At 42.7% G+C, this 15,527-nt stretch overlaps 1 protein-coding gene across 6 annotated transcripts in view; it reads right to left on the reverse strand.

Annotated features, from left to right (window-relative positions):
• RYR3 (ryanodine receptor 3) overlaps window positions 1-15,527 on the reverse strand; it is a 570,624-nt gene that overhangs the window by 288,036 nt on the left and 267,061 nt on the right. For all 6 annotated transcript variants that reach the window (XM_082452325.1, XM_082452326.1, XM_082452324.1 and 3 more), the window contains 4 exons: window positions 15,078-15,177; window positions 11,893-11,986; window positions 6,965-7,039; window positions 4,310-4,466 (listed from right to left, as the gene is read on the reverse strand). In XM_082452325.1, the coding sequence (XP_082308451.1) occupies window positions 4,310-4,466; window positions 6,965-7,039; window positions 11,893-11,986; window positions 15,078-15,177 (426 nt within the window). The remainder of the gene's footprint in view (window positions 1-4,309; window positions 4,467-6,964; window positions 7,040-11,892; window positions 11,987-15,077; window positions 15,178-15,527) is intronic.

Here is a 15,527-nt window from a genome sequence, read left to right on the forward strand (position 1 = left end):
TCTCTGCCTTTATGTAACAAAGGAGGCAAAATTTGAGACTATCTCAATCATTCAAAACTTATGGTAAAGTCATTAAAAGTAGCCATAAAATAAATGGCTTCATATAATAAGGCTTGCTTTAACATTATTAATTCACCCTTCCCTGAAAGGAACTGAGTGTTATAAACTGACGTGGAGACATGACATCTAGATAGACAGTCTTGCTGTGCCAGAGTAAATATTAAATCGCATTACCCGACAATCCTTGGGGAATGGCCTTGCAATGTCAAGACCATGGGAAAATGATGTGAAATCAAGTTCACAGAAATTTGACTTCGATGTTCAAATTAATGAATCTCTCTCCTTAAGTGCTTACAGGGGTTGTGTTATGATCGAAAATGATTACACAATGATGAGAAAATCTATGAAGAGGATGGAGGTTAAAATGGAATGGATTTCACTCTGTATTAGCCTATGACCACATTTACGTATCCCTTCAGCAAGCAATGTTCAAACTTACTACATGCTACACACTGTGTGGGGTGCAGAGGTACAGAAAAGGCTGGGGGCGTGTGTGCTCCATGTCATCCAGGAGCTCCCTGTCGAGTGAGTGGTGACTGTAACGGAATCGTGAACAGGGCCCTGCTGGAGGGACGTGGAAGGGCCTTCTTCCCGTGAGGGGCACTTGACATTTGTCTGAAGGATGAGGAGGAGTTCGCTGATGACGGTACGTGGAGGGTTAAAAGGGTACAGGTTTAGCAATGAGAAAAGATAACATGTTCAAAGACGATACGTATTTAGTATGCTAGAGCTCAAGGCAAGAGTGAGCTGGGGGCCAGAGATACCATGGAAGGGCAGGCAGGGGTCGGCCCTTAAAGCATCTTTTATGACAGACTTCAAACGAGCTGCAACTAGATTAAGAATTGTGTTCAAGGTTCCACAGAGGGTAGATGGGAGTCAAGGCCAGATCTAGATGACTTGGAAGCCACCTTCTATCTTACACGCTACCCCTTCCAGATTAAGGGAATAGGTGCGATGCTGTGATTCAGAGCCCTCGATACATCCCAGGCCTCCAGTTTGATTTGGATCCCCTGCTGAAGGAGACGAATGCAAGCTCTGACCGAGATCCCATTCTGCTCATTCACATAGTTTGCTCAGAGACCACAGTTTGATTCCACCTGAGCCAGGCCAGGCCAATGACTGCAGCCGATGCTCGGCCTTGACCCCCCCCACTCAGTAAGGCTCAGTCACGCCCCCGTCCTGTCGTGCAGGTACAAGATTCACAGGGGCACCTGCCATCTTCCTCGTAAGGACAGTTTGCTGAGGATATGAACACACACCTGCAGCTGTCCTAGGGCCCCGGGTCGTGCAGTCATAGCTGTCAAGGGCTCATGCAGCCTGACAGGAAACATGGGGCGGCAGGAAGCCCATCACTGCCAGTGACTCAGAGCCCAGCGTCCTCCCAGAACATAGGAGCCTGAACAGTGTTCCTTCCGGGAGTCTCTTCTCCTGTTCTCCAGATTCTCCACCATACAGAGAAGATCAGACGAATAACCCCACTCAACCCCATTCACTGAGGCACAAAGGACACACTATCTCCCCCTCTCAACCTTCCCACTGAGTCCCCCCAACCCCTGTGCCACCACCCAGATCCTGACACGCTATTTCAGACCCCTGTCTGCTGTCTGCTCCATCACCTAACACCTGGTACAGGCGAGAGCTGGCAAGGCAACTCAGAGTCTTCCCACTGTTGAAAAACAGAGCCACAAATCTCTCTGCTGGGGAACACTATTCCCCAGTGAGGGGAAGCACAGTGGAGAGTGTATTTAAGGAAGAGAGCCTGCGCCAAGTAAGGTAAAAGTACATTTACTGAGGAGGAGTCTGGAGGCCCAGAGAAATCAAGGCATCTCTAGAGTTCTTCCCCAGGAGCTCTTTGGATCGTGGACGGCAGATCTACATGTTCTCACATGTTCTTCCTTCCTGTGTAGCTTCACAGTTAAGATGCCCAATGCCCTGTCCACACAATGTCCCAAGGAAGCTCCGATCTCCTGGGGGACGCAGCCTTATCTTGGCCTGACACGGAGACTAGGTCACTTTAATTTCAGTTCCTTTCAAGTTAAAAGGAAGGTAGCTGGACTGAACACTGCTGCACCGAGAGTTATTTAAACCTCCAACATTGTGACGTCAATGAAATGCAACCACATTGCCAAGTGCACAGGACAATGTGACTCATGGGTGACTTCTCATCCAGCTCTGCTACGCTGGCAGCCCCCTGGTACCATGATGCCTTTCAGCCATCAGCTGCTGGCCTCCCTGTGCACGGAAACGGGGGGGACTTGCGGAGATAAGGAATGAGCTTTTGGACGGTAAAATGTGCTCACAGGCTGGAAGTGGTGCCGAGCAGAAGGAATGTTACGAGGACTGTCCGTGATACTCTGAGCTTTTTTGGCTTCCCGCAGAGGCCACAGCACAGGGCTGAGCCACGCTCCACGAGGCTAAGCCAAGAAAGGAACGGAATGGAAGAGTCCCCTTGGAACGGGATCCTGCCAGCTGCCTGGAAGGCCACCTGATTCTTCTGCTGTCACAAGAGAAGGCTCTTTCTGCAGTGGTAAAGACCTCAGTGTCAGGGTTTGTCCCAGGGCTGAGACTGGGGTAGAGCGCTCAAATAAGGGACAAGCCAAGCTGGCATTCTTAGAAAGGTATTTACATGGTCACCAGCTATGATGAGTCACTTCTTATTTTCCACCCCTCCCGACTCTCCCACACCTGCTCTCCCCCCACACTTCATGTCCAGGTTGTCTCGTAGGGAAGAATGGGATCTTGCCCATCTCTGCTCTTAGGACTTTTCTGTTGCTTTGTTTCGCTGCTCCTTTTAGCCAGCTGCAATGTCCTAACGCACTTCCTGGAGGCCAGAATGTTTTACTCCATGGTCATAAACTTGAATTTAAAATGCTTCTTGCGTTGAGGATCTTAAAAAAAACAAAAGCGAGGGTAACACGAAGGAGATGAGCTCCGAAAACCAGAATGAAGTCAAGGAGCTAACGTGCCATTGGAAGAGAAGCAGACATAAGGAGATGCTTGAGGGAATTTATGGCAGGAAGCTCTCATTTCTTAAGGTTTGAACCATGGGTGTAGGAAAAGCCTGACTCTGATACAGGGCAACTAGGGGAGAAAAATCTCTGTGCCAGAGATTCTCTGCCTAAAAATACTTCAGGACCATAAAAGGAGGGAAAAAAGGAGTGTAACTCCCTGTTTCAAGGAAGACAGTGCTGAAAGACCGGCCTCTCTGATTCATTATGAAGCAGAGATGTCCCGCAGGAATGCAGCTGTCAGCTTGACACCGAGTCCTACATGAATGGAATCATCAATAAGCCTTTACTGAAATCGTGTTGAGAACACAAATCAAGATCTATTTCTGGAAAAGAGCAAAGAAGAATGAAGCTAGAGAGGAAGCTCCCAACGGAGATGCTGACCTGTCCTCTTAGGAGGTGCAGGCTCCCTGATAACTATGCGTATGTTGGGCAGAGCCCTTCTCATGCTTGGCTGATCCTTCCAGAACAATCATAAAGTAACAGAGCACCGAACTGTCTGTCAGAAGTTAGCTCAGTGTGCAATTCCGACCATCCAACTAGATCCAGCTCTGAGTTACGCGGAGTCAAAACCTGGCTGACCATTAAAGATAGAGGTTTAAAAAAATATCTGTCTTTCCACACACCAAGTGGCAAAGCTACATGTCTGGGGTTAACATGGTGACCACAGAATCCACTCTTAAAGACGGCTGGGGATGGACAGGCCAGAGCTAAGACATCTGGAGAGAACAGACGACCCAGGAAAAGGAACTAGTAACTCTGTATAATAGAAATAACTGCAAGACGATGTCATGTCCAGAATTACACCTTCTCTGCATCTTTCTGAAAGAAATCACTTCCTTGATTTAAATAAATGTAGCACTGAAACTTATGCCTCCACGTTACCCTTGCTTTATGGGAGTGAAGCATATGACTTAAAAGTATTAAAAACAATTCAGAACATATTTAACTACAACAATATTTTCCATTAGCCTCTGAGCAACGCTGTCCCTTCCTGTGAACATTTTTGTTTTCTAGGGCTTTCTACTTTCCTTTAAAGTTTTTCTCTCTTAAGACTTCAACCTTCAACCAAGGTAACCATTCCTCTATGAACTCAATTCAAAAGATAAAAGAACAAAGTGTTTATCATAGGTCTAATTTCCAATTCCATTTTGTTCCAGCCTACTTTTTTTTTTCAGTCACCGTTCTACCTGGAGGTTTCAGAGCTTTCACTTTGAGAACAAGGTCAAAGTGCACCTCACCTTTGATGCTCGGAAAGAGAAGGCTGTGGACTTGGTGTCTGATTTTCCCCGGTCTTGCAGTATAAGGCCTTGGTCCTCTGTCAAGGCCAGGTAGTGGCCTGTGGTGAGATGCCGAAGTCGGAAAGCCTGGCCCCATCTGACGTTACTGCCACTCCAACTGGGCAGATGAAACAGACAAGAAGTTGCATTTACACAAAAATAAGTCTTTTTCAGTATTTATCCTGTGCTTTTTCACACATGCCTTCTGGGGTTCATCCCCTAACTCCTGGCTTGCTCTAGGATTGCATGCCTGCCTACAACTCAGCATGGTGTTCTCTAATGAACTCTCTTAAGATCACCAACAAGGAACACGGTCCTGCGGGCAGGTCAGTGGTTTAATGTAACTGGAAGTCCCAAGCTTCCAATTTTTCCTTCACTCCACTGAAGTGTCTCGATGCCAAAACCACAAAAAAAAAAAAAAAAAAAAAAAGGGAAACTTGCCTTTTTAGAGAAACTCATTTCTGGGAAAGTGAAGCATTTCCAAATGTGCCATCACAATTCAAGCATTTTACTACCACCACTAATTTGAAAAGAGACACACACCCTTATGTTCACTGCAGCATTATTTACAATAGCCAAGATATGGAAGTAACCTAACTGTTCATCAATAAAGAAAATGTGCCATATACACATATACAATGGAATACTATTCAGCCATAAAAAAAGAATGAAATTGTGCCATTTGCAACAACATGGATGGACCTTGAGGGTATTATCCTAAGTGAAATAAACCAGACTGAGTAAGACAAATACCATATGATTTCACTCATATGTGAGTGAAACAAATGAGCAAACAAAGAAAACAACATAAATTTCATAGATACAGAGAATAGACTGGCAGTTGTGAGAGGAGGCAGGTTGGGGAGGTGGGAGAAGTGAGTAAAGGGGATCAAGAGGTACAAAGTTCCATGGTCCTACATCAAAAGGTTGGCATTCAACAGAAGTCATGTTAAGTGTTAGGGTAGGAATTATTCACCGAATAATCTGTATCTAATTTATCTTTTCAGTTAGAACAAAATGTTTCAGGAATACACATAACAGCTTTTAAAATGACTCTCCTCTTGATCTAATTCTTTGGAGCCCCAAAGAATCCAAATAACATTGATAAAAGTCTTAAATTCTTCATATTTAAGACTCTGGGGAAATAAACAAAGAACCATAACTGGAACTAATATATATATATATATATATATATATATATATATATATATATATATATATATATATATATATATATATATATATATATATATATATATATATATATATATATATATATATATATATATATATATATATATATATATATATATATATATATATATATATATATATATATATATATATATATATATATATATATATATATATATATATATATACTTATTTTGATTTTTTAAAAAGTCCATTAAACAAGAACCAAGCCCTAATACCCTGAAAAAAAAGAGTATGATACTATAAGAATTTCAACAGGCTTGAAAGAGAATATAAATACCACAAGCCAGCTAACAAGCAGAAGCTCCTTAGAACCAGGTTCTTTCAACCAGCCACCTCCAGAGCTTCTCAGGAAAAAATTTGACTGTACCTGCATGTGTGTGTGTGAGAGAAGTTCTAATGTTTTCTCCTGATCTCCAGGGGATTATCTTGAGGACCCCCTGGGGGGCATATAGCGTCTCCCCCCCCCCCCCCCCCCCCGCATTAGAGAGATTTTACTTTGAACAAGTGTTCAGGGAGAGACCGAGCAGAGAGCTAGAGGGAAAGGCAGAGAGGGAAAACCAAAAATGGCTACATTGACCCTCCTCTCACCCCGAGCAGTTTAGCTCTAACCTAACTTGTGACCCCTCCAGGCAAAATAAAGGTCCAGAGCTTAACTGGACACCTCCTTCAGTAGTCTGATGTTTAGAGATGCCATGTTTTTACTCTCAAGGACCTGTATCCAAAGTCTCAGCCTCCCATTCCTTCATCCAGGTACAACTGTTTCTGACAAGTTCTGATAAATACAGTTTCCTTCACCGCTACACTTCCAGTAATGTTTTAGTCTTCCCTACCTCATGCGATTACAGCACTCTGTCATTTAAAGCTAACTTTGCACTGGAGCCAACAAGGCTACCGGGAGGAGGAAAACTTACCTGGGTTCCAGAGAATCTACTTAAGAAAATAAATGGGCGAACAGCTTTGATGGCTTTCGGTGAACATGTCTGCGCTTGCCTTTTATAACATAGCCACTGGAAGGGCAGCAGGAGCTGGGGGTTTGGTCCAAGGCAGCAGAGCTTGCTGGCTTCAGAGTCAAAACAGAGGTCTTGGAAATCGTGTGTGTGTGTGTGTGTGTGTGTGTGTGTGTGTGTGTGTGTGTGTGTGTGTGTGTGTGTGTGTGTGTGTGTGTGTGTGTGTGTGTGTGTGTGTGTGTGTGTGTGTGTGTGTCTGACTGCGTGCGTCCGCGTGTGCGTGCACTTTAAAAACAAAAAACAAAGTCACAGACATTTCAGAATTTAGCTCTTGGCCAAGGAACTTCTGAGAGTCTGCCAGGTGATATGGAACAAATGAAACATTCAAGACAATGGACTGTCCTGGAAGAGAAAATCCTTGAAAAGAATGCCCCCCCTGACCCTCCATTACCTTATCCGAAGGGGTTCCACTCTCCACAGAGATCTGGCTCTCGTGCCAGCTCCCCCAGCTTCGTAGTATATCCTCCTGTGAGCAGAGTTGGAGATTAGCTCCTCTGTGCGGGATGCTGACCAGCTCCCTGCAGAGGCTGCTCAGAACCCGCTGTATTTCGAAGCCCTCACAGAGTCAGCAAAATGAGAAGCAAGAGTCAGAGGAAGGCACTACTTCCCAGTCTCTCTTATAAGGGAAAAAGGTTGCTAAAGGGGAGGGAACTGCTAGCCGCTTACTCATCAGGGACACTCATGGACCGTCAGGTGTACAATGGAAAAGGACTGTCTCTATTTCCACATCAGCAGTCAAAACAGCCCAGTCACATCATCAGACGAGATACCAAATGCTCCAATTCTTTCTCGTTCAGCTCGCTGATGCAGTTTCACATCTTTAGAAAATGTATTTGTACTTGTAAAACATATACATACTACAGTGTGAATTCATTCCCATTGTTCTAGGAAGCTGGGCACAAAGCTCTATTCTCAGTTGCTGTTGTCTCCTTTCCTGCATTAACAATAATCTTTTAATGTGTTTTTAACTAAAATGTTTATTTTGGAATAACTCTAGATTTATAAAAAAAAAAGTTGCAAAGATAGTCCAGAGAGCTTCCGTATAGTCTCACTCAGTTTCCCCTGTGGTTACCATCTTACATTACTATGGTACAGTTGTCCGAACTAAGAAACCAACACTGGCACATTATTACTAACTAAACTCAAGACTTTATTTGGATTTCATCAGTATTTCTATTAATTTTTTTCCTGTTCCAGGATCCCATCCTGGAGGTCGCATTGCATTTAGTTGTTATGTTTTCCCTGTTTCCTTTGCTCTGTTAGAGCTTCTTAGTCTTTCCTTGTTTTTCAGGACTTTGCTAGTTTTGAGGAGTACGCGTCAGGCATTCTGTAACATGTCCCATGAACTGGGTTTGTCTGATGTTTATCTGATGATTATCAAAGTCCGATTTTTAATCCATACAATTGGGACCAACCCATCTATTATCACAGATTATGAGGAATTAAATGAACTATCTTCGTTGAAAGGTATGTCTCATGATAGTCGTCCCTGGATTACCTGGTATACTGAATCCAGATACTTTCTGAGAATCTTGTGACCTTGGATCAACACTGATCATTTAACTGCATTTAATTTCACTAATTTAAAATGCTACCTCTACTACAGAGGGTTTGTATATATCACAATCGAATTACTCAAACTCCAGAAGAATCTTGATCTAAATTTTAAGACAACAGGTAATCAATTGAGGGGAAGAGGAAATGCGTGGTAATTATTTCCTTCTCCCAAGAAGTATTATAATTATGAGTTGGTTAAAAATATGGGCTTGGGAGTCAGGCAGACCTGAATTTGAATCTATTAGCTGTGTGACCTTGTCAAGTCCCTTCAAATCTCTGTGTATCAGTTTCCTCACCTGTAAAATGAGCCTAATAAGGGTACTTAAGTCACAGAATGGTTGTGAGCATTTCATGTTTTTTTTTTTAAATAATGAATGTGCACAAAGATGTTCGTGGGTGTACAAAATCCTATGTATTGTTGATTTTTCCACATTTTGTTTAAATATAGATGTTTATAAATGTGCATCAAAAGCTACATTACCTGGCACAGAAATCCAATAAAACACTACATTAACAGTGGTTACCTTTTGGTGGTGGGATTATAGAAGACATTCTAAACCTTTTTCAAATGTATGTACTATCAGGAAATATGTAGTAAATATTAAGAAAGAAACCCTATGCTACTGCAGAGCTCCAACACCCCAGGCGTCTCTGGGCCAGGCCCAGAATAGTAATGATGCTGTACTGACCTAGCCCTGCAGGAAACTTTGTTGAGATTTTCACTGATGCTTCTCCATCCTCAATGAGAGCAAAAAGGGTCTCTCAGGTGGAAATGGTGGAGCAGATCACCTAGGTCACATGATTTGAGAACTCTCTCCCTCTGACATTTAAAGAATTCTAGAAGGTTAGTCCTTCCCACCTAGGAAATGCGGGTGGCTTGCTGCATTGAATCTCGCAAGGTTACAGAGGTTGAAACAACCTGCCCCCGTTCTCTAAAACAATTACCCAAGGAGAGGAGGTGAGTGGGTGGGGAGCTGAGGTGCTCTGAAAGCTTGGCTGACAGCTTAGCCTTAGCTTCAGTAAGTTAAGTGACTTATTCCAGGATGCTTGACAAGCCTGAGGCAGAGCCAAGGATCACAGCTCAGAATGTTAGATTATTCTTTCGGCTTTGCACCCTGGGACGGTCAGCCTGTCTACCCAGCCTGGCTGCTCTCAGGCTTTACAAGGAATAGAAATGATTTCCTCTGGAAAGTCAGCCCCATTACAGTGGAATCACTTGCATGCCTTCCTGACTCTGGGCACCTTTTTGTGTATTCTTGATTTCCTATTCCTTTGTGCTCTCCCAAATTTCAGTATTCCTGGCTATCCTGGCCAGTTCTGAGGATTTACCTGATGACACATGACAATGATGAGGCTTACCACTCACCTCACCTAGACAGCAAATAATGCCAAAGCATCCTGTGTTGAATTGAGAGACCAGTTGCTACAAATATCCAAGTTCCAGTATAAGGAGCCACTGCTGACTCACCCCAGTGTCAACTCCTTCATAGGAATAGTCTTTTTATTTTTATCTGTCGATTTCTTTTTTTCCCCCAAATACAAATTAGATCACGTGAAATCCTCAGCCAAAGGAAGGCCACCTTTGCTCTTAACTCAATGATGACATGCATGCCTGCCTCAGGGGGCCCATTCTGGGAATTCCTCTCTATCTGTTTCACTCTCCCCAGCACCTTCTTTCAAATACTTGTCCAGCCTTTCTTTTGGGTCAGGATCTTGTTGAACCACTCAACAGGAGTGCCCACCAAATGACAAGTTTCTCCAAGTAGCATTGTTTCTGCCCAGATGCTTCTAATTTTGTTCTAAATTTAATGACAGGTGCATGTGTGTGTGTGGGAGGGGTAAAGGGCCATGCAAATGTTATCAATTTAATTGTCTCCAAATTCCTTTCCTTAAAAAAAGAATAGGAATGGGAAGAGAGAACTAGTGAGTTTGGACGTGTTCCATCTTAGATGTAGCAAACTCTGCCAAACTCACTAACAAAACTTCAGTTGTGTATCCACCTGCAAGCTTTTGCCTTACTGCAGCAGGATAAGATATTAAAAGAGACAGTACGTGGGCTACTGCATAATATTACTGTTTAAAAAAAAAGGAGGGCTTCCCTGGTGGCGCAATGGTTAAGAATCCGCCTGCCAATGCAGGGGACATGGGTTCGATCCCTGGTCCGGGAAGATCCCACATGCCGCGGAGCAACTAAGCCCGTGCGCCACACCTACTGAGCCCGCATGCCACAACTACTGAAGCCCGTGCACCTAGAGCCCGCACACCGCAACAAGAGAAGCCACTATAATGAGAAGCCTGCGCACCACAACAGAGTAGCCCCTGCTCGCTGCAACTAGAGAAAGCCTGTGCACAGCAACAAAGACCCAACACAGCCAAAAGTAAATAAGTAAATAAATAAATAAATATTTTTTAAAATAAATAAATAAAAATTTTTAAAAAGGAAAAGAAAATCGCAACTGAGTAGGATCATGTGACATTATTTAGTGTAGGGAATCCTTAATTCCAAGGGAAATCAGGTCAGCCTAACTTTTCTACTCAGAGATAACTGCCAGCCACTGGACCAGTACCAGGAAGGCTAGACACCATGCCGGGTCACATCTGGTTCCCATGAAGGGATACACAGAGGACAGAGCAAGTAGAAAGAGGTTCAGAACAATAAAGGATATACATTGCCAATGGATAGTTTCTAAGATGCACAGTAACACGCTCAAGCACATTGCTCCTGGGGGTCCTTTAGAACATGAAATAAGGAAGGAGCCCTGGCTGGAGACTCAGCATCTCTGGGTTTCAGGCTCCCATCTGAAATCATCCAGTGTGTGACCTTTGGCAGGAGCCTGACTTAGATGATTTCTAAGGTGTGTGAATGTGATCATGTGTTTCTAATGAAGTAAAAGAAATGCAGTTAATGAGGTTCCCGTAGGCATCACGCAAAAACAAAGAATGTATTACGAGCGATCTGGGAGATCAGACTTGTTGCTGTCCTAAGTTCAGTCTAATTTACATCTGAGATTTGATTTTTAAAAATATATCAGAGTTCCATAGTTACAGAGGCCAAGCTTTTTATACTCTGTTCCTCTCTATATAAACAGAATACTAAAGGATGCTTCAGTGTGAATTTAAGACCTAGATTAATATCTTCCATCTCCTGATTTTGAATTTTGGAAAAGCAGCCTTTGAGTAGATAACTAGAGAACCAAAGAAAGCATTATCCTCAGCAGTACGCTCTACGTGCTGCCCCTGGCACCATCCCCTGCTAACCCAGCTCTGGCTGGATATTGACATTTGGTTTCTCCAATCCTGTTTGATGATAAGCAGAATGAAATCACTGAACTTCACCTTCATAGTACATAAAAGGGGGAGTAATAGAGATAATCTGCCTTTGAAGAGCCTGGTGAATAATTTATGTAAGTGCACAGACTCACTAGAATGATTATCCTGATTTCCATCACAAAAATGGGTTCTTCAGTCTACAATTAATGCTACCAGAAACTCCTTAGATTTGGAAGCAACCACAGAAAACAAAGGGATTGAAAAGCACCATAGAATAGCTCACCTAAGAAGCAGCATGTGTATATAGCTATTCCTGTCAGCACACTCAAGCATACTGCCTTTCCTGTTTTATAACTGCAACCCATGACTGGAGGGAAGTTTGTCAAGTAACCAACACTTATAGAATTCATCTGTCTCCACATCCAAAAGCAAACTCTTTAGCCTGAGCCACCGGAGACAGGAGACAAGAGAAGGATGAAGCTATTGGCTTACCTGTGCTGGGAATCATTCTGGTCCATAGATGGTATTGTCAAACACTCATCGTGACCATGGAAAAGACGTACTACATGCCCACCAAGCAGGTATCCTATAAGAGAATTATATCCTACCATGAGCTTACAGGAAGTTGAATAATGAGAACACTGTATTTAAAAAGGGTAAATTCATGCATATCTGAGTCAGTTACGGAAAACACCAAGAGAAAAAGCATTTGGGACGTGCCAGATTCCACGACTTCAGGTCTCAGGTAGAAAAGACAAGAAAGTCAAAACAATTCTAACACTGAAAGTTAAATAGGGTTTCAGAGATGAGCCAAGTCCAATATCAAAAGGGAGGGTGAAAACAATGTGTCAATTCATATCATTAAAAGCCAAAAGGTCACCTGTAACTAATATAATGTTGTATATCAATTATGCCTCAATAAAAATAATGCGACATTTAAAAATACACACACACACAAGGCCAAAAGGAAATTTAAGCAGCTACTCTTAGGAGGATAAGGATTTTCCAGTTGTTTAGGATATAAATACACCCAACACCAAGTTCCTGGATAAACTGTTACAATCTGGATGTGTATACTTTGTGGCAAATTCCAAATCAAACTGCAGCCATGAGAAAGAAAGAAGGTGCTGGGAAGGGGGAAGCAAACTGTTATTCCGAGCTCTCTTAGGAGGAGCTACTTTTCCAACGCGTTAAATAAACACAGAATAAACCAGGACACTATTTCTACCGCACCAAGGAGAAGGCAGAATGACATTCCAGTATCCCTGAGTGGACAAGCACAGAGGCAGCTATCAACGAGCCCTTAGCTTTCAGAATAAGGAAAGGAATCTCAATAGCCATGGAGTTCAGAGATGGATAGGAAACAATGAACTTCAAGGACTCCATGACCAGTTAAGTCTTCAAATAAACTGTGAGCCTCCATTTAAAGAACACAGTAGCAGGAGAGGCGCCCCAGTCTGAGCTTTACCTTGCATGAAGAAATGAAATTCGTTATCCCTTTGAATTAAAAAATTCTCCCAGCTAGTCAGTTCTCAGGAGACAAATGGACTTAATATGTTCAATGTCTGTATCAGGATTTTGAGAAAATCACATAATTAGATCACTTTAGGGGCTGTCAAACTATTTGGGGTGTTGGATCAAAACGGCAAGAAGGAAAAGTCATGCCAGAGTAGAAAAGGGTGTTATCAATGCATCTAATACAGGGACAGTCTGATATTCCCTGGTTCATTTTTCTCCATCCAGGCAAGGCAAGTTCTTTTTGAACCTCCCTCAAATATTTAGAAGTCATTTTATCATTTTCCTCTCTCTTACTGTACTAATATTTGCAACTGCATACTTTTTTGCATTCAAATAATTCACGATATACTGTAGGGGAATTGTTAACAGCCAATTTGTTTAGAAAATTAACCCCTTCCATGATCACATTTTTTTTAAACATCTTTATTGGAGTATAATTGCTTTACAATGGTGTGTTAGTGTCTGCTGTATAACAAAGTGAATCAGCTATATGTATACATATATCCCTATGCCCTCCCTCTTGCGCCTCCCTCCCACCCTCCCTATCCCACCCCTCTAGGAGGACACAAAGCACCGAGCTGATCTCCCTGTGCTATGCGGCTGCTTCCCACTAGCTATCTGTTTTACATTTGGTAGTGTATGTATGTCAAGGCTACTCGATTAAACTCTCCATCGTCTCATGATGGTGAGGCCATGCTCCCCTTGGAGCCCACCATTTACAGTCCTCAGGCTCCTCCAATCAATATCCTACTCCACAGAGGAAACTGCCAAATGCTGGGGCATCACAGCCTTTCTTAGTTGAAACACACCAGGGCAATAATCAGGAAAGAAGGGTCATAAGGAAGATCGCTCACTCCCTCAAGGGCTGAAGTGGGTATCCCATCAGTGGATGCTGAGAGAGCATTTTGCAGTCGGACGACTCAAGTGATCAGCTACCCGGGCTCTATCACAAGGGCACTCAATACTTCTAAAAGCATTGTTGCGAAGTGATTTGCAATTAATTAATCTCCCCAAGCCCTCTTTTGGGACTGGGCAATAATTTTATTCCTATAGCGGAAATGAATAAATTAACATGGAGAAGATTCAGTCAAAACTTCCTTGGGGAAGATTTTTTAACCCAGTTCCTTGATTCCTGATAGAAAGGGAATGATTGACAATAGATTGAGAGCAGTGGGTGAATTCTGGTGTGAAGGAAGAGAGCTAAACACATATCCTGCTTTTGAAAGGTCTTCCATCAGTTGCCGAAAGAGTTACAAATTTGTTGTTTCCTGATTATTCAATTTAGCTACCGTGCCTCCTGAGACTGGGGTATCACCTTGACAACTCTCAGTTTTCCCTCTATTTTCCAACATCATGAAACAGAGAGGCATTCCAAGTTTGAAACTACCAGGCTCAAGATTTAAAACAGGGTTAAAGCCTGTGATATAAGTATTTTTAAAAATCCTGATCTTGCTATAAAGTGCTAGAATGTGATGTGATAACCCTTAGGTCATTGACATTTGATTATTGTGCTCAGCTTTGATATTACCCATGAGTAAGGTAAGGCCAGTGTATTTATTATACAACTTGAAAGGTGTATTGACTTTGCCTGGCTCCAAGAAATAGGATATGTTGAACAAACTTTAATGATCTTACTTCTAAGAGAACAAGAAAATATGGAGAAAATACCATTTGTTGTTTTTAAATGGCCTTCCATAAATACAAGTAAAAACAAATGGCCAAATATCCTTTTATTATGAAGTCCTTCACCCACCTGTATGGAGAGATGCACTGGGGAGAAATATTTTAAAAAGTCACCTGCTTGGCAAATAATGTCTTCTAAAACTGAACCTGCTAAGGTCTGTATACTTATAACCATAAATAAAAATGAAAAGTCAGCGGGAGAGGGAAGGTACGTCTCTAAGGTCCTGAATACACATAGTGCCAAAACAACAGTGAACTCGAAAGGATTGAAAAATCACGTCAGGAGTGCTCATGTAATCAGAAATCAGGACAGAAAATAATCCACACTAACATCAGAGAAAGGAATTCAGGTGAACCAAAATCACGCTGTGTACCGAGACATTCAGGCGGGAGCTGGGAAGTCGCAGAAAATGCCAATATACGTAGCACAAGACAAACAGGCAGGCTGAGGGCTGAATGCACACAAAGAAGCACACCTTCTTCGATGCTACTTCCTGAGCACGTAGGATGTACATTCCAGAGTGTTTGCATAAAGGAGGCATCCACTTGTATGCTGCCATTTGATATTGAGAGATGCTGCAGCAGAAACAGAAATGAGACACCCTTTAAATCACCAGGCCAGTCCTGAGAGAAGCAGCTCACCTAGAATTTCAAGGATTGAATTAAACAGCCTTACTGTCATCGGGCTTTTTCTACGTAGCCTGTGGGAGATTGTTCCACCCAATCTAGAAGCAGCTTCAAAGTGGGACACTTTATTCAGGGAAGAGGAAGTATTCAGCTACAGAGGTGGCAGACAAGAGTTGACTTCATCCCCTCAGCTGGACCCCTGATTCAACAGGAAGTTATAAAATGTCTATTCTTGGTAGGAGAAGGGAACTCACAAGTGGGAAAAATTACTCCAGCCTTTGGTCTAGGCAAAGTAAAAT

Source organism: Balaenoptera physalus (assembly GCF_965194825.1).
Source record: "Balaenoptera physalus genome assembly, chromosome: 2".
NCBI lineage: Eukaryota > Metazoa > Chordata > Mammalia > Artiodactyla > Balaenopteridae > Balaenoptera > Balaenoptera physalus.